This window comes from Xiphophorus couchianus, chromosome 12, assembly GCF_001444195.1.
Source record: "Xiphophorus couchianus chromosome 12, X_couchianus-1.0, whole genome shotgun sequence".
Lineage (NCBI taxonomy): Eukaryota > Metazoa > Chordata > Actinopteri > Cyprinodontiformes > Poeciliidae > Xiphophorus > Xiphophorus couchianus.
In genome coordinates, this window is record NC_040239.1 from 3,718,902 (window position 1) to 3,743,737 (window position 24,836).

The 24,836-nt window shown below is 38.4% G+C and overlaps 1 protein-coding gene across 6 annotated transcripts in view; it reads left to right on the plus strand.

The window, feature by feature from the left end:
- wdfy3 (WD repeat and FYVE domain containing 3) overlaps positions 1-24,836 on the plus strand; it is a 97,916-nt gene that overhangs the window by 61,408 nt on the left and 11,672 nt on the right. For 4 of the 6 annotated variants that reach the window (XM_028033766.1, XM_028033761.1, XM_028033762.1 and 1 more), the window contains 30 exons: positions 484-557; positions 707-868; positions 1,348-1,442; positions 1,550-1,670; positions 2,594-2,811; positions 4,031-4,227; positions 4,925-5,059; positions 5,522-5,701; positions 6,527-6,760; positions 6,848-6,947; positions 8,637-8,797; positions 10,215-10,444; positions 10,838-10,947; positions 11,085-11,267; positions 12,073-12,230; positions 12,306-12,383; positions 12,711-12,941; positions 14,098-14,139; positions 15,521-15,689; positions 16,414-16,577; positions 17,060-17,208; positions 18,412-18,532; positions 19,195-19,280; positions 20,038-20,118; positions 20,189-20,243; positions 20,331-20,450; positions 20,533-20,650; positions 20,737-20,843; positions 21,605-21,758; positions 21,845-21,936. In XM_028033766.1, coding sequence (XP_027889567.1) covers positions 484-557; positions 707-868; positions 1,348-1,442; positions 1,550-1,670; positions 2,594-2,811; positions 4,031-4,227; positions 4,925-5,059; positions 5,522-5,701; positions 6,527-6,760; positions 6,848-6,947; positions 8,637-8,797; positions 10,215-10,444; positions 10,838-10,947; positions 11,085-11,267; positions 12,073-12,230; positions 12,306-12,383; positions 12,711-12,941; positions 14,098-14,139; positions 15,521-15,689; positions 16,414-16,577; positions 17,060-17,208; positions 18,412-18,532; positions 19,195-19,280; positions 20,038-20,118; positions 20,189-20,243; positions 20,331-20,450; positions 20,533-20,650; positions 20,737-20,843; positions 21,605-21,758; positions 21,845-21,936 — 4,125 coding nt within the window. The remainder of the gene's footprint in view (positions 1-483; positions 558-706; positions 869-1,347; positions 1,443-1,549; positions 1,671-2,593; positions 2,812-4,030; positions 4,228-4,924; positions 5,060-5,521; positions 5,702-6,526; positions 6,761-6,847; positions 6,948-8,636; positions 8,798-10,214; positions 10,445-10,837; positions 10,948-11,084; positions 11,268-12,072; positions 12,231-12,305; positions 12,384-12,710; positions 12,942-14,097; positions 14,140-15,520; positions 15,690-16,413; positions 16,578-17,059; positions 17,209-18,411; positions 18,533-19,194; positions 19,281-20,037; positions 20,119-20,188; positions 20,244-20,330; positions 20,451-20,532; positions 20,651-20,736; positions 20,844-21,604; positions 21,759-21,844; positions 21,937-24,836) is intronic. The other 2 variants (XM_028033763.1, XM_028033764.1) reach the window with 2 other exon arrangements.

Below are 24,836 nucleotides of genomic sequence, written 5' to 3' on the forward strand. Positions count from 1 at the left end.
CAATGTTGACTTTAGTTGAATAAATTAAATGGATTTATTATAATTTTATTACGTAGCTATAATAAGCACTTGATTTAAATAAATGGAGGGTCTTTGCGGTAAAAATGTCAAAAGAATTTACTTGGTTAATTCAAACTCATGTGCCACCTGCATTAGCAACTAACTAAACCATGTTTAATACAAAAAAGCTGAATTTTTTTGTATAAATAGATTATGCAACATTTTCTTTGTATAAAAAATATACAAAAATTGTCTCATACAAGATTTTTTTAATAGAAAACATTGTATAAAAAAGCTTTTGATACAAAATGCTTATTTTTTTAATATAAAAAATAGCTAGGTAATTACAACATACTCAGATTCATTAAGTTAACTTAATTTACGCTCACTAAAAACTAAATGGAGCTCACATCTATTTTTTTAAGTAAGGAGTAAGTAAGGAGAAGTAACTAGGTTTTACAGTGTTGTCTTTCTGCCCCTCAGGTTTGGCTTCACGCCCCCTACGAACTCCACCTGTCTCTCTTTGAGCATTTTAATGAGCTGCTGACAGAGTCCAGGCAAGAATCAAACATTTAAAAAAATCTCTTAAAATAAAATTCTGCTTGTTACGACTGGCCCCAGGGCCGTAACACTGCTTTTAACTTTTTTTTTTTGTTTGTTTACTTTCTTGTGTGAAAATAAAAGAAACTTTGTTTTGCTCAAACAGTGAAGCAGCAAAAAACGCTAAACTGCTGCGGGAGTTTCAGCTGATCCCCAGGTTGCTGCTGACGCTGCGCGACACGTCGCTGTCGCAGCCAACGGTGGCGGCCATCAGCAACGTCCTCAGCCTGCTGCTGCAAGGCTTCCCCAACCCATACGACCTGCTCAGGTGAACACACACACACACACCCTCACACACACACACTGTTCCTGATTGGCTGTAAGCTAGATGTTAGCTTCTGCAGTAGTGCTTATATGGTTTCCACAGTGCGTATTAATGGATAGTAAAGTATATTTGGTCTTTGAACTATTGAAATCAGTTATAAGTGTTTTTGAAAGGATCCGAAGCAAAAATATGAGTTTCAGGCTTTATGCTTTCTATGTATATAACCAGGTAGCTTCATCAGTTCCCCTGCAGCAGATTTGCTTTGTTACCGTTGAGTTTATCTGAAAATACATCACAATCACGCTGGAAAACAAATTCAAATGATTTTTCATGATCTCATTTTTTACCCCACAAAATTGTGTGTAGATTTGTTCACATTAGATCAGCTTCCTTAATTTATATAGCAGTTCTTTTAAAATATGTAGAATGTGAAGTTACTAGAAAAGAATGAGAAACAGAAAGTTTGTTTTTCTGCCTCCCAGGTTTGGCCAGTTCATCTCCTCGACTCTCCCCACTTTCGCTGTGTGTGAGAAGTTTGTTGTCATGGAAATCAACAACGAGGAGAAGATTGATGGAGGTGATTATTATTGAATTTCTTCCCCTGCAGCATTTCTGTAATGAATGATCTGGAAATAAATGAAGAGCCTTTGGATGTGACTTCTGGAAACGTTGTTCTGTTTGCAGGTAACGACGACGATTTCAGCGGCCTCCTGTCAGCCAGTCTGATCTTGCTGAGGAATCGACTTTTGGACAATTTGCTTAAGCTGCTTTTCACTACGAAGGAGAAATGCACAGTTAACGTCCAGTAAGACATAATTTTCCTCCTGAATCTGCATGAAGGGAAAGAACATACATTGCAACAAATAAATTATGGCTGTAACAATTAATGAATCGATTATAGTCGTATAATCATAAGCTAGAGTATACAGACTCAAAAAAAGGCAATGTGCTGAAACAATATAACATTCCAAAACATTAATTATGCCAAAACTATCCTAAAAATGTATACATTGTCTATTTAAGATAAAAAGAGATCTTTGTCTGTTAATATTTTCTACCTAGAACTCCAAGTGGCATCGTTTTAGCTTCGCCTGATTCAAATTTTGCACAAAAAAATCTTCTATTAAGCACCTTTGGTTATGCAATTATTAAACAGTTAATTGGAAAAAATCAACCCTATGCTGTAATGGTGTTAACCAGAAAAGGCTGTATTTTCTGGTTAAAGTATTTTTCATCCTTTGCTATAAATGATCAATCGGACACAATCTGCCAATGTAACCAGTACTTTTTAAATCCATATTAATTAATTATTGACTTAAAACAAGCTCCTTTATCTTGCTGGAAAGTTACATGTAAATTAGTTTAGTCTAATTTCAGGTGGACTAAGATATTTGCACTAGAAAGTAGACAAAAATTACTTGGTAAGATTTTGCAGTGTGCAGCAACCTTTTGTTTGTCTAGAGTTGCTTTTGAGCCATAAAACATGAAATATGGACCAACATATTAGATGTTTTGATAATGGCATCATGTAATCTTTACCGGTTTTCTTTATTGCTGACTGATGTTTTTTTATTACTAGCTTGTAGTTTTCTGTTTTTTCATGTAAAACACTTTGAACTGCCTTGAAATATGCTACACAAATAAACACTACTGGTTGATTGAACAACTTGTCCAAGAAACACAGAGGTTTGTTCTTTACGGTTTATTTAACTCTCTTTGCTTCTGCAGGGCGTGCGAGGAGTTTGTGCGAACGCTGGGCTTCGATTGGCTGCTGATGTTTATGGAGGAGCATCTGCACTCGACCACGGTGACAGTGGCGCTGCGGATCCTGGTGGTGCTGCTGTCCAACCAGCCCATCCTGAACCGGTTCAGGGAGGGCTTGAGTGGAGGCGGCTGGCTGGACCACACCGACTCCGTCCTGACCAATAAGATCGGCACGGTCCTGGGTGAGCGCAAAGCACCGTTTCACCGCTCGAATCAAACTTCCGACACAGATCCAAACCTCAGTTTAGTTAAAGTTAGGTGGTTTTGTTGCATGAACATGAATAGGCAGAGGTTTGATGTCTAGCGTAAAACCCTGTATGTTGTAACATGGCTCAGCAGACGACTCTCCGCACTCTGCCAACGCTTTCCGTCGGAGCTGGCCTTCGTTCAGTAAACAGAAAGCTGCTCAGTTTGTGCGCCGCACAGCCAAGGGTTCGTTCTCTTGTTATTCGCCTTCCTGTTCCCCCCCGCTGCAGAAATCATAATTCCTCCTGAGCTCAGTGGTTTTCAACCTACCCTAGTTTCAGAAACCCTCCCAAAATACTTTAAAGGGGCAGTGTTATGTGTTTTCCATGCACAGAGTTCCTCTTTACAACACAGTCAATTAACTATGTTACTTTCAGTTGTTATAAAAATGCTATGCATATCAAATATTACTTAAAATAAAATTGACATTTTAATTAACATCTTTAAATTGGGCCTCTGTCTCTTTAAGAAGCTTATGCTCTTTCTGAAGCTCTGCCTTCAGAAAGTAATCTTCTTCTCTTAGCCCTTTAACAACGTTTTTACCAGAGTTACTCTTAGTTACTCTTAGAAATAGTTAAGTAGATGCGCAGTTCCATCAGGCGTTTGCTAATTGCTTGTGGCTAGTCTGCAGGAGCCAAGTAGGGGAGTTGCTCTGTGAGTTGTAAGCTCGTAAGATTGAAAGCTGCTGCTCGAAGGAGGAGCTTCGTCCTCGAAGGCGGGGCTTGGTCCACCCAGGCATTTAGCAGCTGAATGGTTGCCATGGAGATTGAAGGATTTCTCAGTCATGCATGAAAGAATCAAAGCAACATTCCATGTTTTTTTTTATTAGGAAATAACATCATAACATGATGTAAAGCTCAAAAAAGTCACTTTTACATGATACTGCCCCTTTAAATACCTGAGAATACAAACTAAATCAACTGAGTGATTCACAGGTTGAGAACCATTGGTTCTGCTTTCAGAACTTCCCACTTATACCGAATGTGTGCTGAAAGGAACCCCTTAGTTTCGTTCTGATTTGGAGTTCTAGCCGAAATATTTTAGCTCCTCTGAACCCCAAACCAGGTGCAGAAGTCCAGTTTAGATCTCCCTGCAGGTGCATCAGCCTCCCAGCTTTATTCACTCCTCGTTCTGCTCCCCCACCTTCATCTCTAGGCTTCAACGTCGGCCGCAGTGCCGGTGGACGGTCCACAGTGCGAGAGATCAACAAGGACGCCTGCCATTTCCCAGGTTTCCCTGTTCTGCAGACGCTGCTGCCCAAACACACGAATGTTCCTGAGCTCTACTTCCTGCTTATGGCTCTCTTCCTGCAGCAGCCTGTCACTGAGTTGCCAGACAGCCTGCAGGTACATGTTAGTATGCCCATTTTCTTTTACTTTACTCTGATGAGTACTATTAAAAATATTCAAATGAACTAGCCTTTCTAGGGAAAGATAATCATCCGTTAGCATTCCTAGCTTGACTAGTTTTCTTCTTATATAAAAACGTTTTTCTGTAAAAAAAAAAAAAAAGCTGCTATTTTGTCAAAGTTATTGCCATAGAAGACATACGAGGAATCAAAATTATGTTTCTTGCTAAAAACCAGAAGCATCACATGACATTGCAATCAAGAAGAACAAATAGTAATAAATAGTAATAAAAAAATACACAACAATAATTTTTAAAAAATCCCTTGTGTTATTTTTGATATTTTGTAATTGAGAACTGGGTTTTTTTTAGCACTTTTTTGCTGTTTTTGTACCAGCAATGTTCAGTTGCAAGTTATCTGTCTTGAAAAGTGGCAGGCTGATGGTTACCCGTTAGCTAAAACTAAAATAATTGTTATAATTAGGAATGCACTAACAGCAATCTTTGCTGTTTTTAAAAAACCTGACCTCCAAATTCTGATTTTTGGCCTGAAAATTCTCTAAATATTGCGACAAATTTCACCTAAATGAATGAAATCAGGGTCAATTTGTCCCTATGTAGGATATACCCTTAATGCTTTTTTTAAATTAAGTGTGTCAGTTTGAGTCTAATTTAAGCCGGTTTGTGTGTTTTCACTCTCAGTTTGACCTGGATTCCATCTGGACGTTCATCTTCGGGATGCCGGCCTCCAGTGGGGCGGTGGTCGGCTCCATCCACAGCGTTTGCAACGAAGCCGCCTTCCTGCTGCTGGCCATGCTGCGCAGCATGCTCAATCTGGTCAGAAATCACATTTTTAATCAGTTTTAAGGAAAGAAGGAAATCGACACAAGTTAAACATCAATCATATTATTACTAAGTAAATGTCATAATGTATAATTTGTCCTGGCCAGAAAACTTGAATTTACCAAAAAAGGCAAAAAGAATGTCAATCAATGTTTGTTCTTGAAATTATGACACTTTTGGGATTAATGTTCCCAATTCAGTTTATAGTCGAGGGCAATTTGTACTTTTCCCAACTCATCCTGTTAAACATCTACATTTCTTCGTTCTGTCCTCTTTATAAAACATTTAAAAGCTTTAAATCTGCCTGAATTCTCTTAAGGTTCTTAATAAAACAGCAGAAATTACTCTGCCATCTTTATTTCTTCCCTTGTTTTTCTGAATGGACAGATTTTAGATTTGAAGTGACAGCTGCTGAGGCTTGAGTGGATATTTAATATTTGACGTGTTTCTCTGCAGCCCTGGCAGTCTGAGGAGGAAGGCTCCTGGCTCCGGGAGTACCCGGTTACCCTCATGCAGTTCTTTAGGTACCTTTACCACAACGTGGCCGACCTCGCCCCGATGTGGCACAGCCCGGAGTTCCTCTGCGCTCTGGCGGCCACGGTCTTCCCCTTTAACATCAGGCCGTACTCCGAGATGGTGAGTGTGTGGAGCTCTGCACAGAGAGACACACAGTGAAAGAAACATGACTTGACTGAATTAGGAGTTTCTCTTTTACTGAAGGTTTGAAATCATGTTCTTAAAGTAATCAGATGATCCATCTGGGAGATTAAAAGATTTGAGTCTCTCTTTGAGCTGCAGCTTCAAGATTTCTCAGTGATTCTTAAAGTTTCTCACTAAAAACATATTTAAGTATTGAAGTCTTCTTTAATCTGTGGGGTTCCACAGGGTAATACTTGGCTCACTGTTATTTTGGTCTTATGCACTCCCCTAAACTGTTTTTGTTATTTTTTTAAAATTATTTTTCCACTTGAAGTTTTCAATGTAGGTTATTTGTTGTTTCTTTTTACTAGTAGTTTTTCTTTTGCTGATGGCTTTAAATTGTGTTCTTGAGACAATCAGATGATCCGTCTTGGAAATTCAAAGATTCAGTTCTCTCGTTGAGGCGTTTTTAAACCAGCAGTTTCGAGATATTTTGATGTTTCTTGAAGTATCAGAAAAAAGGGGTTAAGAAAAGGTAATATATTAAAGGCTTCTTTAAACTGCGGGGTTCCCCAAGGCATAACAGTTGGTCCACTGTTATTTTGATGTTAAGCTGGTTTTGTCTGTTCGTTTAATGAATTATTTTTTTCATTTTTGTATCAACAGTATTCAATTTTAAGTTATTTGTCTATGTTTGTTTTGAAAAAGTTGCATCTTAAAATGTAAAAAAACAGGTGAAATTGAGAACTGGTTGAATGGGTTGTATTTTTTATCGCAATACAGCTGAATAGACCAATTGTGTCCCTTTTTTTCCACCTTCAGGTGAGCGATTTGGACGACGAAGCCGGTTCTCCCGCCGAAGAGTTCAAGGCCTTTGCCGGGGACACCGGTATGAACCGCAGCCAGTCTGAATACTGCAACGTGGGCTCCAAAACCTCCCTGACGAACCACCCCGCCAAAAAATATGTCTTCGACTTCATGAGGGTCCTGATCATGGACAACATGTGCATGACCCCCGCCAGCAAGCAGACGCCCATCATAGACATGCTGCTGGAGGTACCGGGAGCTGTCTACACATCCGATAATGACCTCTGGTTATAAGTTTGGATCGTCTTCTGATCCTGTTTGTGTTTTAAACTGCAGGCCTCCCCGGATCGCTCCACCAGAACCCAGCAGAAGGAGTTTCAGTCCAGCATCCTGGACGGCGTCATGGAGCATCTTCTGGCTGCAGACGTCCTTCTAGGTCAGAGCAAAGTCTGGAACACTTCCCACACTGCAACAACACAAAATCTCACCAAGTAATTTTGGTCTAATTTCAAGTGCATTTTAAATAAGATAAAACTTAACTTACAAGTAACATTTCTGCAATAAATAGGAGCTTGTTTTAAGTAAATAATTCCTTAATATTGATTAAAAAAAACTATTAGAGTCAGTGGCTGATAAATTCACTTATAACATGGGGAAATAAATTATTATAAGTGAATTTATCTGCCAATGGAAATAGTACTTTTTAAAATAAAGTTACTTGTAAGTTATCTTTGTCTTATTTCAAGTGTACTTATGTATTTGCACTAGAAGCTACACCAAAAATACTTGGTAAGATTTTGTGTTTTTGCAGTGCAAAGTCCAGTTGTCAGCAGATTTTAACCAGTCAACATTTAGAGTGAGGAAAAGAAGGCATTCTGTTAATTTATCTCCCAATCACAGCTTTATGCTCTCAGCTCAGGGATTTAATTATAGGAAATCAACACAATTCAATTAGCAAGCAGCTCCAGAGGGACGTAAGGCGGCGCTGAGCATTCCTCAGCTCTTTATGAGGCTTTATAGATGGACCACAAGCAGCAAATTACACTTTCTAGAACCACATAGCGGCTTCTGCTCCAGTGAATCCTTCATTCACAAAATTGTACCAAGTATTTCTGGTCTAATTTCTGGTGCAAATCTGACTAAACTAACTTACAAGTAACTTTTCAGCTTTTCAGATGTAAGAGCTTGTTTTAAGTTAATAATGGCAGGAAGTGTATTAGGTTATAGTCCCAGATTTGGTAAAACATGATAAATCTGAAAATACAGAAAAGGCACAGCAGCAATGAGCACAATGTGTAGCATTTGTCATCCAGTTTGCATCTCTTTATTTTAAACAATTATTTCCCTGAGATCCAATTCCTATATTTCAGTGTCCAGTAACTGAAACATGTCCTTTAAAATGTTCATACATTCAAATAAACCTTTTCATAACATCCAAATCTGTAATATCTTGTACCACATTTTCTCCAATGGAACTTTAATATAAATGAAACATTGATTATATAAAAAAATTTGATTATTATGATGGCATAGCGTGAATTACAGCAGACTCAGCTTGTACTCAATGTTAACAATTTACTAAATTGTTATGTTTAAGGACTTCAGAACTTAAATCTTGGTTTTACTTTAAGAAACAAAATAATCTACAAACCTTAACTTAAATAATTAACCTTGGAAAAATGAACATGCTTTTCAAAAATACTTTTTCTTAACACACTGAACAAAACACATAACATAACTTTAGAAACATCTGCTAGTGTGGGGGAAACCAATCTGTTCCTCAGAAGGACATTCAGAACAACTCGATGAGAAACTCAGGCAGGCTGAAGTGTCTCACAGGGCCGATATCGGGTGATATGCCCAATATCACCCAATCAGTATTTGACCGACCACCACTTCTCGATAACGGCCTCCCAGTCTACTGCCGTGGCAGTTCTCACAAACCTAGTGACCCAATTTAGTTTGGAGAGGCACAGAAATTCTTATTTAAAATGTTTATGCAACGGAAATTTATGGGAAAATACTAATACGGGAGGACGGCGGGGAAAAAGGGGTAAAAGAAATATAGTTTTCCGGCCAAAACGGGAGACTTGACAGGTATGCTCTTCTGTGCGTCTCCGTCCAGGTGAAGACGCCTCGCTGCCGCTCAGCACCGGCGGCAGTTATCAGATCCTGGTCAACAACGTCTTCTACTTCACCCAGAGAGTCGTGGACAAGCTGTGGCAGGGAATGTTCAACAAGGACTCCAAGCTGGTGGTGGACTTCATCGTGCAGCTGATTGGACAGGTACAGCCAAAATCCGCTCCGTTTTAAATAAATTATTACTTCTATAATGTTACAACATTTTATACGGACCCGGGCTTGTGAGCTGCCTGAGCTGAATAATTGAATCTTTTTTCCAGTTAAAGGAGCCAGTCCATCTGCAGAATGTGATTAGAGGAGCAGCATGCATGGAGATGGGAACCATATCTGCCAATTTTACCTTGAAATGAGCAAAATTACATTAATGCTGAAGCATTTAGTGGCACTTTGTCAGGCGGTTGGGGATTTTAGTTTCTATATTTATAGATGTAAAGCTCCCTATATATATAGATATATAGTTTACATCTAGTTAGGACTGAAAAATTAGTTGGATTTAATAATATTGTCCATTAATTCAGAAATTCACTACAAAAAATAAATGCAGATTTAACATTCAGTAAGACACATTTTTCCTCCTGAAACTGCTTGAAGTGAAAGAACATAAACTGCAACAAATAAATTTGAGCTGAAACAATTAATCTGATTAATGGTGATGAATTGATTATTGAAATAATCATTAATTGTTAGCTGGAGTGAATAGACTCAAAAATGCCATTTGCTGAGAGAATAACATATTCAAGCAGATATTATTCTGAAAAATATAAACATTTTGCATTTAAGATCAAATTTATCTGTAAATATGTTCAACCCAGAAATGAATTGGTGTATTTTAAGCTTCACCCAATTTCAAATTGTGTATAAAATCTCTTAAGGACCTTTTGCTATCATGTTATTGGTTATTAATTGGTTAATTGGTACACTGTGCTCATGTTAAGGACTGAGCTTTTCACACGTTGGTGTTAGAATTAGTGTTTAGCTGCAGCTGTATCCTTTGCCACAAATGTATTTTTGTGGCAGAGGATGCATTGGCACAATAAAGGCAATAAAATATTTATTTTCTTATTTTAAAAGTTAATTTAATTATTTGTTTATTTGCATCTTTTAACATATTTTTATTATTATACAAAAAAGACTTAATTATTAAATAAAAAATCTGCAGAATGTGCTCATTTTTAATCTGAATACCTGTTAGAATAATCAATCAAATAAACAATTACTAAAATAATCGTTAGTAGCAGACCTACATCTTATGGACATGGAAAAAAGTTTTAAGTTGAGAAAAAGATAAAAATAGAGCATAACCTTCTGATTGCTGTGCAGTGGATAAGTTTAGGAGATTATTTAGAGAAACTGACCCAAGAAGCCATAAAGCGCATCTGAATTTTATAAATGTAACATGGTAGCAGTCAAAAAAATATTTTAGTATTCATATAACAAGAATGTGTTCACAGTTAAACTCTAACTGGGTTGTTGGGTAATCAAAGTACAAACCAATCTTCTTTCTGCAGCTTTATTCCCATTCTGACCGCAGGATTATAACACGTTTCCCCTCTGGTTCCAGTCCAAGAGGCGGTCCCAGGGTCTCTCTCTCGACACCATCTACCACTGCCTGAACCGGACCGTGCTTTACCAGCTCTGTCGACCCCACAAGACGGTGGCCCAGCAGGTGGCGCTGCTGGACGCCTTGCGTGTCCTGACCGTCAACCGCAATCTGGTGCTGGGGCCCGGAAACCACGACCAGGACTTTGTGGCCTGTCTGGCTCACTGCTTCATCTGCCTGCACAGCGGGAGGTACGGAAAACCACGCCTGCAAAAAATACCAGGAGGTTTTTTATTTTTTATTTATTGGTTGTTGTTTTGGGGAAAAAATTAACATAGGACGTTCTCTGATGTGTTTAAGTCTGTATGTGGAGCAAAGATTGTTGAACATATGCAGATTTATGTGAATAATGCTAATGCAGCACCTTCCAAATATTTAAAGATGCAACACATTGGCATGACTAAATTTGATCTGAAACACGTTTTTCTGTTCAAAAAGTTAATTTTAAATTCAGAAATTTGACCTTTTTTCTCAGAATTCTGGCTTTAATATCAAAACTATGACTTTGTAGAATGTATTTAGAGTATAAATTTATTTACAGAGTAGTTCTGCATTAAACTTTCCCTCCCTGTTTGTGTCTGCAGCAGCGTGGAGGGCTTCGGTCTGGAGGCGGAGGCCAGGATGACCACCTGGCACGTCATGATGCCGGCGGAGAACGAAACCGACTCGACGCACAGCCATGACGTCAGCGAGGGTGAGATGCAGAACTCCGATGGAGAGATTTCTCCTTTTAAAAAGATCTAATGAAGACGCACAAACGTTTTTTAATTGATCTGAAGTCTCTTTCATGGTTTTGTCGCATTAGAAATAAAAATTGTTCCTCCTGTGCAGGACGACAGCTGCTGCTGAAGGCCGTGAACCGCGTCTGGACGGAGCTGATGCACAGCAAGCGGCAGATGCTGGAGGACATCTTCAAAGTGTCTCTGCCCTGCAATGACAGAGGACACGTGGACATCAGCACGGCCCGGCCCGCTCTGGAGGAACCGGCCCTGAAGAGCTGGCAGAACCACCTGGGTGAGAGAAAACACTGCAAAAACACGGCAGACAGAAATACACACTGCAAAAAACACAAAATCCTAACCAGTGTTTTGGTTTAGTTTCTAGAGCAAATGTCCTAGTACACTTGAAATAAGATAAAACTAACTTATAAGTAACTTTAATGAAAAAGAACTAATCCCATTGGTGGATACATTTTCTTATAATACTTTATAAGAGAAATAATCTACCAATGGAAATGGTAGTTTTTTTTAAAAACAGGAAAGACAGAAGGGAAAAAAGAAGAGAGCAGAAGAAAAGACAAAAGTGAAGGGAGGAAGGAAGAATTAACAGAAGAAGGAAGGAAAGACAGAAAGAATGGAAAAGAGGAAAGAATTAAGGAAGAATAAAAGAAAAAGGAAGGTCAAATGGACAGAGGAATGAAAAATGGAAAAAAGTAAGGAAGAAAGGACAAAGAAAGGGAGGGGAAAAAAGAATGGACAGAGGAATAAAATAATTAAGAAAGGGAGCAAGGAAAGGAGGAAAGAAGAACAAATGAAGAAAATAAGGACAAAAGAAGGGATGGAAAGATGGATGTTGGACTCTGATCTATTAGACCATTAACCCTCTCCCCCAAAAAGCCAATGTAAGAACCGAACGTGGGCGATCCGCTGCTTGAATGTCTGTAGATTTTTAGGATGTATAAGGATTATAATGACAGGAACATAATTTGTGATTTCAGGCTAAATTGTTTCATGTTGACTTTCAGCAGCTTTTTCAAGCTGCTTTTTAAACACTGTAAATCATCACGGATTGTTGTTTCATTATTATTTTTCCTTCTCAGCCCATGAGAAAAAGTGCATCAGTCGCGGCGAAGCCGCAGCGCCTGCAGCCCAGTCCAAGCTGTCGCGGGTCAGCAGCGGCTTCGGCCTGTCGAAGCTGACCGGAGTGCGGCGCAACAAGAAGGAGAACAGCCTGAACAAAAACAGTCCGTCTGCACAGGTAGCTTTAAAAAATTAAAAAATAAACATGAAAAGATTTTCCTGAGCTGAAAACGGCTGCTGTTCTGACCAACAGGAAACGTTCCAGTGGATGTTCACCCACATTGCCGTCGTTAGGGACCTTGTCGCTATGCAGTACAAAGAACATCAAGAGGTACCAAACGCTGCAGAGAAAATGTCCCTCTGGGCTTCCGTAGATCCGTGTTTCAGCTACATTCACAGCAACCTTTTTAAAGTGCAGTGTGAATCTGTGACAATACTTGAATTTCATTTAGCTTTGTTTATTTTTGTTTTATTTCTGAGGTCCACATCAAGAAAAAAGCTTTTATTGTAAAAACAAATGTATACACTTAATATAATATTACAAAAACATAGCATATAATGAAACAATTGCCACACTGCAAAAACTCTAAATCTCACCAAGTGAAAACTTACCTGAATTATGTTTGAAAAGTTTCCGTCCATCTCTTGTCTCCGGCAGCGACAGCAGAACGCCCTGAAGTACGTGACGGAGGAGTGGGCGGCCATCGAGTACGAGCTGCTGCGCGAGCGCGGCCTCTGGGGGCCGCCCATCGGCTCCCACCTGGACAAGTTCACGCTGGAGATGACAGAAGGGCCGTGCCGCATGAGGAAGAAGATGGTCCGCAACGACATGTTCTACATCCACTACCCGTACATCCCTGAGACCGAGACCAACACCAACTCTGCTCAGGTATTCAACTCCACGTCAAGAACAAACACTGGCAAGATCAGTACTGGTTACCAAGATGTCTGTCTTCTTTTTTTTAGCTTTGTTTTCTTTATTTACAATTTCAGCATCATTTCCAGAACAAGATACTGAGCAGATACAATAACAACAAATAGAAAACCCCCACAAATATTCACAGGATGTCCATATATAAATACTACGTAATTTTTTAAAGTCGTAAATTATGAGAGTAAAGTCATAATATTAGCTGAAAAAATGCTAAAATGACAAGAAAAGTATTTTTGATAAGAATAAGCAGACTTGTATCTTTGTGTAATCACTTCAAAGTCCTGCTAGTGATAATAGTTTGATGCTGACTTATTAAAAGATTAAGTATTTTTTTATTTGTAAAACTGCTCAACGTTCTGAAGAAGATGCTCAACGTTCCTTATATTAATTTGTTTTTTAAAATATATTCTTTATTTTGAAACAGTAGCTGCATTTCTGCTATGCTAAGAAAAGAAAAAAACATTTGAAGAATAAAGTTATAATATTTCGAGATTAGTCAGATTAGTCGTAGAGTCACAATATTATGAGAATAAAGTCGAAACATCAGAATAAAGTCATTATAATCAGTATTATGAGTTCCCCCACTTTCTCCCATTGCTAACTAGAAACGACCAATCAAAGGCAGGAGGTGGGACTTAGTGCTGTCAATCACAATTCGAAAATGTCCCGAATGCTAAAGCTAGTTAGCATGGCCTCCGATAACTGCGCATAAACAGTTTTCCTGTAAAAGCAAGTTATTTTTCTGTCCTTAACACATTTAGCAATGATTGAGCATGATTGACAGCGCTAAGACCCGCCTCCTGGCTCTGATTGGTTATTTTTGGTACGTTCGACCAAAAACAGCCCATCATAAACTATCATGACATGGTGACAGTTTTAAAAAATATATTAAAACGTATTCTTTATAAAAGTTATATTCTGCAGCTGTAAGGAACAAGAAGAGTTAAAATTGTTCTTTAAAAATGCTAAAAAGCATTTTCTAAAAAAGTGTTTTGCATACATATGGTGGATTATTTTTTTTTGTTTTTTACATATAGACAGAAATAAAAAGTGTTGCGTCACTCATAGCTTTATTACGACAGTCTCAACCTCGTTTCTGTGACCTTTCCAGCCTTTCTCCCCACCTCTGGTGCCCCTCTTCCCCTCAGCTCAGGTACCGTCCTGCCCTCCCTGTCCAGACTAATTACCCACATATCAGTTTTTTTGCCACATGTTTTAAATCTGCAGCTGAAAATAAATACAGCCTGGCTTTAGCTGGGCTGCAAATTCACTGATTCTGCCAGGATCTTCAAGTATTTACGCACCACGGCTCTCACTTTCTGCAAATTCTCGCATTATTAAAATGTATAAAGTCTTAGTTTATGACATTGATGATGAATGTAATGAGGAATATTGCTGCTTATTTCACTCATATCATGGGAAAAATGTCTTGTTATAAGCAAAATAATCTGCCAATGGAACAAGTATTTTTTTCAATCAATATTAAGGAATTATTGACTTGAAATAATTTCCTATTTTTTGCTGAAAAGTTACTTGGTAGTTAGTTTTGTCTTAAGATATTTGCACTAGAAATTAGACCAAGAATACTTGGTAAGATTTTGTGTTTCTGCAGTGGAAGAAGTAAATAGTCAACTTTTTGTTGTTTCAATTTAACAATTTGTCAATATTGAATGACAAAAAAGTACAAATATATTTTATTTCACTTATAACAAGACACTTTCCCATAAGTGAAATAATCTACCAGTGGCTCTAGTAAATAAAGCTCCTATTTCTTGCTGAAAAGTTACTTATAAGTTAGTTTTCTCTTATTTCAAGTACACTAGGATGTTTACACTAGAAACTAGACAAAAATACTTGGTAAGATTTTGTGTTTTTGCAGTGAAACTGTAAAGTTGACCAGAATTACTCCATGAACACTTTAGATTGGTAAAACCAAGAGTTTTTGGTCTAGTTTCTAGTGCAAATATCGTGGTATGATTAAAATAAGAGAAAATTAACTGAAAACGAACTTTTCATTGAGATATTAGAGCTTCTTTTAAGTCAATAATTCCTTTATATTGATTAAAACAGACTGGCAGATTATTTCACTTATAACACCGGAGAAATGTCTTGTTGTAAGTAAAATAATCTGCCAGGGGATCTCGTATTTTTTCAGTCAATATTGAGGAATTGTTAAAACAAGCTCTTATATCTTGCTGAAATGTTATGTGTAAGTTAGTTTTGTCTTATTTTAACTGTCCTGAGATGTTTGCACTAAAAAACAGACCAAAATACCTGGGAATTTTTTGTTTTTTGGAGTGAATATGTGGATCAGAATTACTTCATAAAAACGTCAGAGAGGGATAAATTAGTACAGGAAGAGCTTTGATTTGTTCCTGATCTAACCCTAAGTCTTTCCAGAACTGCAGGTTCCTGTAACCTGATGCGACGTACATCTGCCGTGGATTAAATCATCACTAACTCCTGCATGTATCTGATGTTTCCACCTTTAAATATGAACGGCTCTCTCAGGTTTGATTCTCGTTCGCCTCCAGAAGCCGCTCCGGTACCGCCGGGCCATCAGCTACGACAGCAAGGAGTACTACATGCGGCTCCTGTCTGGAAACCCGGGGATGTACCAGCACTCCGTGGAGCACAGCACGGAGGGAGAGACGGCGCAGCACGAGCCGGAGCACGGAGAGGACACCATCGCTAGGGTCAAAGGTAACAACCAAGATTTAATACAAGTATGTCATGTTTGACTCGTGATGTGCGGTGAGGCACAGACAAATCCAAAATCCTATGTAGAAACTATATTTTAGCTTTGATTTTACCTAATTAAAGCTTATAATAATACAGTAGCAAGAAAGATAAAATCTTTAGTAATGCCACTTTATTTGAATGTTTTCTGATTAAAATTGTGTTTGATCTTACCCGGTGTTGGGTAGTAACTAGTTACATTCATTCAGTTACAGTTACATGAGTAACTTTTTTTTAATAAAACATACTTTTAGGAGTATTTTTACTACTTTTTACTTTTACTTGAGTAATTTTATTATGAAGTATTTCTACTCTTGAGTAAAATTTCTGGATTCTCTACCCACCGAATGAAAAACAAACATGTTTTAACCAAAATTTCAGCAGTTTTTAGCAGTTTTTGTTGTCAGTTTTTTATTGACAGAAACTGAATTGAAAAATTATATTTTTCCTGATTTAATTATTTTTTGTTTCTTATATGAGTTATTGTCATTTTGTTCCTTAAAATACCAACATTTCCATTTAACCTTATATTTTGGTCCATCTGATTGTGTAATTTTTAAATATCAAATATTTGACAATAGATTTTATTTAGTTAGCATCGGTTTTAGCTTCCCATGTGCTTTTTACTTATCCGTATTACTGCCTGTCAGTATGTTAGACTTTATTTTTTGCTCTTTCTGTCCTCCAGGTCTGGTGAAGGCTCCTCTGAAGAGATCTCGCTCCACAGCCGACGGCGCAGACGAGGACAGCCAGGAGCAGCTTCAGGACCAGCTGCTGGAGTCTGGAGGTCCAGAAGAAGAACAGAGGACCGACAACACGTCCCTGCTGCGCCTCCTGGAGGAGGGAGAGAAGGTGGGGGATAATATTGTAACGTTTATAAATTAATTTTTTACATGTTGGTTTAATCTGTTTATGAGACATTTAATCTAAAAAAATCATCGGCCTATTCCCAGCGCTTGATAGAAACAACCAATCAGAGCCAGTAGGCGGATCTTAGCGCTGTCAATCACTATTCAGTGTGGCACAGCAGATCCTGTTGTCAATGCTAGGCTAGCTTCTTTCTTTACTTTCTTCCATTTTCCTTTCTTTCAATTCTTCCATCCTTTCTTTTCTCCCTTCCTGTTTTTCCTTCCATCTTTCCTTGTTTATTTTTTTTCTGCAGTGTTTTTCTCTGAACTGTCTCTTGTTCTCACCAGTACTTCTCAGATCACACAGTTTGTTTCCTGAACCTTCCACCCTTCTTTCACTGATCCATTTTTTCCCCCTGAACAGTTTTTCTGAGCTCACAGTTTTTATTTATGTGATCTGTTTTCTTCCTGTCCCTTTTCCTCCAGATCCAGCACATGTACCGCTGTGCCAGAGTGCAGGGCCTGGACACCAGTGAGGGTCTGCTGCTGTTCGGGAAGGAGCATTTCTACGTCATCGACGGCTACACCATGACCGTCTCCAGGGAGATCAGGGACATCGACACCCTGCCGCCCAAGTGAGCCGCCATCTCCTCTCTGACCTCTGACCCAGACTTTACTTCCTGACAGAGTGACGCGGCAACGCTTTTTATAAATGTATCTTTTCAGGAAGCTAGCTCTTCCTTTACCTTGTGAGAAACAATTGGAAAAGGAAAAAAGGACATTTGGTTAAGACACTTTATGTTTTTTTCTCACATTTAAGAGAATAATAGTAAAAAAAAACCACGTTATTAATATATTGCAAAAACACAATCTTACCAAGTATTTTTGGTCCAAAAGCAATACTAAACTAACTTGCAAGTACCTTTTTAAGAGGAAATGTGAGCTTATTATAAATAAATAATTTCTTAATATTGATGAAAAAGTTCTATTAGCATTAGCAGATCATTTTACTTATAACGAGACATTTTTCCCATGTTATAAGTGAAATAAACTTCCAGTGGAACTAGTTATTATTATCAATATTGAGGAATTGTTGACTTAAAATAAGCTTTTATATCTCGCTCAAAAGTTACTTTTAAGTCAGTTTCGTCTCATTTCAAGTGGACTAAGACATTTGCATTATAACCTAGACCAAAAATGCTTGGTTGATTTCAAACATTTTCCAGCTGTAATGTGACATAAATTCTGCGCATTTTAGTTTAACATGAACAAATCTTTTGTAAGAAAAATATTAAAGGGGATCTATTATAAAAATTCACATCTTGTATGTTTTTCTGCTTCCATTTGGGTCAAAACTGCTTCTAAAATCAGCCACAGCTCTCAAATTGGTGATTTTATGATGTTTTGGTTTTTGTTTTTGTGTAAAAGCAAGAGCTCTCACTTCAACATAAACTGCAGGTTTCTGTCTGGGTCTCATACATTTTTGGTTAAAGCAATTCATCAAAATTACCCACGGTGGGTAAAGTATTCAGAAGTTTTACTCAATTAATTTTACTAATAATAATCCGCAAAAGTATAATAGTAGTAGTAAAAAGTACAACGTAGTAAAACAACTCCAAAAAAAAAATGTAATTTTTAGGACATGTTAGAATAAAATTATAGACATTTACAAACTTTTAACCAGACTTTCAATTATGAATTTAAGGAAAATATTTCTTTATTAGTGTTTTACATTTTTATTCTCCCTTTATATTTTTGTGCTGTTTTTGTTGTGTAATTTCATCTAGCTCCTTATGCACCATTTTCTTGATGTAAACTTCATTGTGTTTTGTGTCCAGTTTGCACGAGGCCATTATTCCCAGAGGGGCGCGGCAGGGCCAGAGCCAGCTGAAGAGAACCTGCAGCATCTTTGCTTACGAAGACATCAAGGAGGTTCACAAGCGGCGCTACCTGCTGCAGGTCAGGCCCGCCTTCACAGCACCAATCAAAACCCTCCACACTGCAGTGTTAGCTCATCCTGAGACATTCAATGTTAGAGGTCTAAGTAAATTGGTTGGCATGTTTTGATTAATATATTTTTGTTTTTGTACTTTAATACCGCTTCTATATTTTTATTAACCACCTAATAAAAGTGATGTTATTGGATCATAAACTGGGCTAAAAGGCTCAAATTTAGAGGAGTTTTCAACAGTTTGGACTACAAGTATGTAACTTCTTAGTTGCCAATTTTTATTATTACTGATGGTTAGTTTGTTTTTTAAAAAATGTACAAAAATATTTAGAGCATGAAGCATAAAATCAAAACTAAATATTCACGGGACTGAATATTAATAAATATTATAAATGTATCAATATTCCCACTCCTTATCCATCTACAAAATCTTATATTTATTACATGTGTTATATGTGTAGTATAGACCACACATATAACAAATAAATTTGTATTTAATCAGTCAGCCAAGTTTATTTGTATAGAACATTTCAGCAACTACACCTCAATAACACAAAATCCTAAACCAAGTATTTTTGGTCTAGTTAAGGTTTTTGTTAAATATGCTCAAATGTTGGAGGTAGAAGTTTTAGTGTAAAACCTTGTTTTGTTTTGGTTTCTTTCTCTTCAGCCGATGGCGGTGGAAGTTTTCTCAGCCGATGGAAGAAACTACTTGTTGGCTTTCCAGAAGGGCGTTCGCAACAAAGTTTATCAAAGGTACGCAGTTAAAGTGTACAGGAATAATTAACACTTAAAAAGATGTCAACTAGACTTAAAGGTCCTTTAAGAGAGCATGCTGGGTCAGGACTATTGCAATAAGATCAGTTAATCACATGATAAATTAAAATGAGCTCAATAATTTCCATCTGCATTATTTATTGTTTTTCTCTTTTTATCTTTCTATGAAAAACTAGATGATAAAAGTTTTCAGTCTGCTGCTTTAGTCTCAACAAGCCCTTTCTTTAAGGACAATTTTGTTTACAGAAACTTTATAATTAATTTTATTGGTTGTTTCTGTTCTGTTTATTTATTTTGGTAGTTTAAAACATCTTTCAGTCCCAGTGTAAAATGTTTATTAGAATTTAAAGTTTATTGACATTTGAGATGTGTTCTTACGTTATTTTGTTATTAATAATGTTGGTCTCAAGACAACATTATAGTTTATCGTGATAACCTCTGGGACAGTTTATCGTAAATAAATAATTTCTTTCAAATATTTTTAAATTAGCTGCACAAGTCAGTAGTTTTTATTGCTTTTATTAAAAAATATCTCCAAAACAATCATGAAATTTTGCAGGGACTGATCAATGTGAAATATGTATCGAATGTAACGACTGCTATTTATTAATACTTCAACGCTTCTTTTTAAAGGGTTTTACATTTACGTTATACATTCAGTGCCAACCGGCCCTTTGGTAATGAAAATGAGTTTTCCTCCAGCTGAAGACGCTGAACAGTGTTTGGTTTCCTGCAGGTTCTTGGCGGTTGTGCCGTCGCTGGCTGACAGCTCAGAGTCGGTTTCAGGTCAGAGGCCCAACACCAGCGTCGAACAAGGGTAATTATCTCATAATAATTTATTTTATTTTATTTCAGAGCCACTGAGTTTTTCTCCTCGTCTCCTTCAGGTCTGGACTTCTCAGCACTCTGGTTGGTGAGAAATCAGTCACTCAAAGATGGGAGGTAAGAATCTTTAATTTGGGATTTATAGTCTCCATGCCTGTATGGAAGCCTCCTGAGTGTGTGTTGGGGTGTGTGTGTGTGTTCCAGCGAGGTGAGATCAGTAACTTTCAGTACCTGATGCATCTGAACACGCTGGCGGGACGCTCGTACAACGACCTGATGCAGTACCCGGTTTTCCCCTGGATCCTGGCCGACTTCGATGCAGAGGTGAGCGAAGCGTTTCACCTTTAAAACGAGGTTTGTAGATTTGGGTCCGGCTTCAGTTTTTGTTGTTTATTTAAATTTGCAGGAGTTGGACCTGAACAACCCAAAGACGTTCCGAAACCTGGCCAAGCCGATGGGCGCCCAGACTGACGACCGGCTCACGCAGTACAAGAAGAGATACAAAGACTGGGAGGATCCCAACGGTGAGACCGCCGAACATCTTCACGCTCAATTCACATTTTTTTCTTGATGTTATTCAAATCTTGTCTTCGCTGACTTCTCTGTCCAGGTGAAACCCCAGCGTACCACTACGGGACCCACTACTCCTCCGCCATGATCGTTGCCTCATATTTGGTCCGGATGGAGCCATTCACGCAGATTTTCCTCAGACTTCAGGTTCGATCCTCATTTCCAGAACTTATATTGATTATTACAGCAAACAATACAAAGCTCTGCTTGCCAAAAGGCATAACTAAATAGCTCTGAAGATTAGAGTCATTTCCACAATTTCTCTGTTTGTGTCAGAAATTACACCTCAGCTGAGGCTTTAACTGTCTTATTTAAAAGGTGAGGCAGTGTTTATTAATAAAAAACATATTTAGATGTTTTTTATATCACGAGTTACACAATGTAGATGTATACTTTATATTAACTACTGGAACAGTCACAATTATTTTAAAATATATTGGAAAAAGTAAACAAAATGTTAATAAAGGAGGGCAGAAGAAATATAAGTAGTAAATTTTACTTTTATTGAATTCTTATTTTACTGTTAGTATTAAACTGATTTCTTTAAAATTAATCATATAAAAATGATTTTCTAAGATAAAACAGCGACTGGCCGATAAATTGTCCCACTAATTATTGTGATAAACTATAAAATTGTTGTTTTGAGACCAGTTTCTAGTAATGTATTGGTAGTAGCATAATAATGAAAGTTCACTCTCTCACAGGCCAGTTGACTCTAATTTTGTTCAAAACTCTTGCAACTGGAAGACATTTTAAATGTTCAAAATAAAATTTGACAACCAAAAACAATAAAGAAAAGGGAAAGAAAAACAACACACTTGTTTAGTTACTTATAGGGAAGCGCTAAAAATCCCTTTAAATGTTGAAAAGGTGACCAGGATTTAACCGTGTGTCTCTGTGACCTTCAGGGAGGTCACTTTGACCTTGCAGACAGGATGTTCCACAGCGTCCGGGAGGCGTGGCTCTCCGCCTCCAAACACAACATGGCCGACGTCAAGGAGCTGATCCCAGAGTTCTTCTACCTACCCGAGTTCCTGCTGAACTCTAATAACTTTGATCTGGGTTGGTGACCAGAGACGATCCGCACCGTCGGCTGCTTTCAGATCAGCTGGAAGAGATTTCACTTATTCTGACATTTGTTGCTTCAGGTGCCAAGCAGAACGGCACCAAGCTGGGTGACGTCATCCTCCCAACGTGGGCCAAAGGTGACCCTCGGGAGTTCATCAGAGTCCACAGAGAGGTAGGAGAATTAAAGGGGCAGTAACAAGTAAAATCCGCTTTCTTGAGCTTTTCATCATGTTGGTATCACCTGATCAAAAACATACCTGGAGTGTTGCTTTGACTCTTTCATGCCTCTAATCTTGTTGTTGCGCAACATGCCCACCCCTCCCTTCTTTCTCTATTCTCTCACTCTCTACTTCCTCTTCTGAGAGAGGAGATGTGCTACCAGCACTCCGTCTATCGGGTGAAATGAGTTTCCTAAATCTGCTGGGATTTATCCTGTCCAGAACTGAAGTAAACTCTGTTTAAGCTGGCATCGAGAAAAGATGCCAGCTTAAAAGATGTAGTTCGCCTGGTTCCTGACGAACTACATCCAGGTGTCCCAACCTTCTTCCCCCTGTGAATTAGCCAGACTGAGCAGCCTGCAGCCAACTAGTTTCACAGAGCTCACCTGAACCCAGCTGATGAGAGAAGTGCGATTTGAAGCCACATGTTGCGGGGCTAACGGATTGGTCCCCATGCACAGGACAGTCTTTGGCTCTGTGGCCCCGGCTCTTCTTCAGCTGCAGAGTTCTTTGTCTGTCTCGATCTTGTCTCGAAGCTGCCTGGAGGATCCAACCAAAGATTCCTGTTTTGCACCCACCTTTTATAGGGTTTATCCACCCTTTTGGTGCGTTTGCATTGGCTAGCACTGTTGCTGTGCTTGTTTAATTGGCTGTCTGCTTAGAGAGATGATCTCATATCCATCACTGTTTTACAGACATTTTGTCTTGATGTCTGTGCTAATGTCTCAGGGTTGCTCAACCTCCTATGTCCGTTGCCTGCACAACTGTTGTTGAAACGTTTACGTTGTTCAACAACCTGTTTCCAAATAAGGCGCTGATCATCTCTGCTCTCCTGTTAGTTCCCCTTTTTCCCTTAACCTTTCACCTTTCACCTACCATCTACCTCCAACATATCAGTGATGTTTAATTGCAGTTACACCTTTTTATACCATTTCAAGCTCAATGTCAAAATCACATTTATAATTTCTTTATCTTCTCTGATTTAGCTTTCATTTATAATTTTATAACCATAACTTATTAATTATTCTTATTATAATCTTAATGTGAGTTATTACATATGTTTTCTGAAAAGAAACCAAGAATAATCTATTATTCTAATTATTTGATGCCAAAGTTACAGTTACTTGTTTTTCTTGTAAGTGTTCCCACAAATGTAAGTGTAAGTGTTATAAGTAAACCACTATTAATATAAGTATTTTACTTTGAATCTTATCCAATTACTCAAAATGTTTAGACTTTCATTCTTTAAAACTTTCATGCTTTAAAATAAGGAATAGTCTCAACTATTTTTATAAATCTGCAGGCTGGAAACTTCCTCTTTTTCCAGGAAACCTGCTCTTCCTGTGTCATGTCTCTCTCTGTCTGATTATGATTTTTTATGATTAGATAGAAAAAAGGAATAGAATTAAAGCAAAGTTTGCAGGAGACAAAAACAACACACACAACACACCAGATTTATTTTATTGAAGTTTAAGTCTACTGTTGTCACTTGATGTCACTTAGTGATTCATTTTAAAGATAACTTTATTTATTATTACTGTTAAACTAAAATCTCCAGCATGGGGAAGTGGGATGAGCTCAGGTTTTCTTGACACCCCCTCCACGAGGTCAGACCTTTCACATGCCGGGAGTCCATCCCCCTCCTGCAGTTCGCCGTCCTCATCCCCTGGAAAGAGAAGATGTTCGTCATTGATGTGAAGATGCAGATTCTTCATCCTCAGTTGTCACAAAGGGTTCAGTATAGTCATCAAAACTCCACTTCTCTTGACAATCTCCATGACAACTATTCCACTGTACAAAACACCTGGTTGGACCTAGCTCCTCCTCCGAGCTGCTGTTTCCAACCTTCCACCTCTCAGATCAGCCCTCCCCGCTCAGTTCCTTCAGACTAGCCAGCAGCAATTAGCAAACACCTGGTGGCACTGCACAGTGAAACGCTGGTAAAAACGTTGTTGAAGGGTTAATGGAGGAGCCCTGTTGTAATAGCTTTCTGAAGCCGAAGGTTTTAAAGAGACAGTGGCCCAATTTGAAGGCGTTAAATCAGGAAGTAAAATTTCTTGTAATTCATATATGCTATATATAGCAGTTTTGTAACAACTGCAAATAATATAGTTACTTGACTATGCTGTAAAATGGCCCTATATGTACGTTTGTGTTTCTATTACTTCTACAAACAGCCACAACACTTAAAAAAAACTAGATGATTTTTTTAGCAGTAAGTTGATATTTTCTGGTATCTGGTAAATCAGTGTTTCCCAACCCTGGTCCTCAAGGCCCACTGTCCTACATGTTTTAGGGGTTTCCCTGCTTTAATGTGCCTGATTCAACTGATTGCAGTTCAACAAACGCCTGTTAATCAGTCATCAATTAAAATCAGCTGGACTGAAGCAAGGAAATAGCTAAAACATGTAGGGCAGTGAGCCTTGAGGAACAGGGGTTGGGAAACATTGTGGTAAATGACCCTTTTAAAGAGCTTCCTGATTGTTGAGTCATGCTGCACCGTTACCTAGCAACCCAAGCAGAGCTCCAACACATATGGTTTGATGGTCTTACTGTCCAGTGGCTGCTGGAAAAGACAAGTGTTGGGGCGTGCTGTGGTGGCGCAGGGGGTTAGCACGCCCCACTTTTGGAGGCCTTAGTCCTCGTCGCGGACGTCACGGGTTCGACTCCCGGTCCCGACGACCTTTGCCGCATGTCTTCCCCCTCTCCTCACCCTCCTTCCTGTCTGCCTACTGTCGAAAAAATACGAGCCACTAGCGCCGCAAAAACTCTTCGGAGAAAAGACAAGTGTTTAGTTGTTGACTTACCATTCAGAAACCACTTGCTGCTTTCTTGTTGGTTGCCCAGGAGGCTC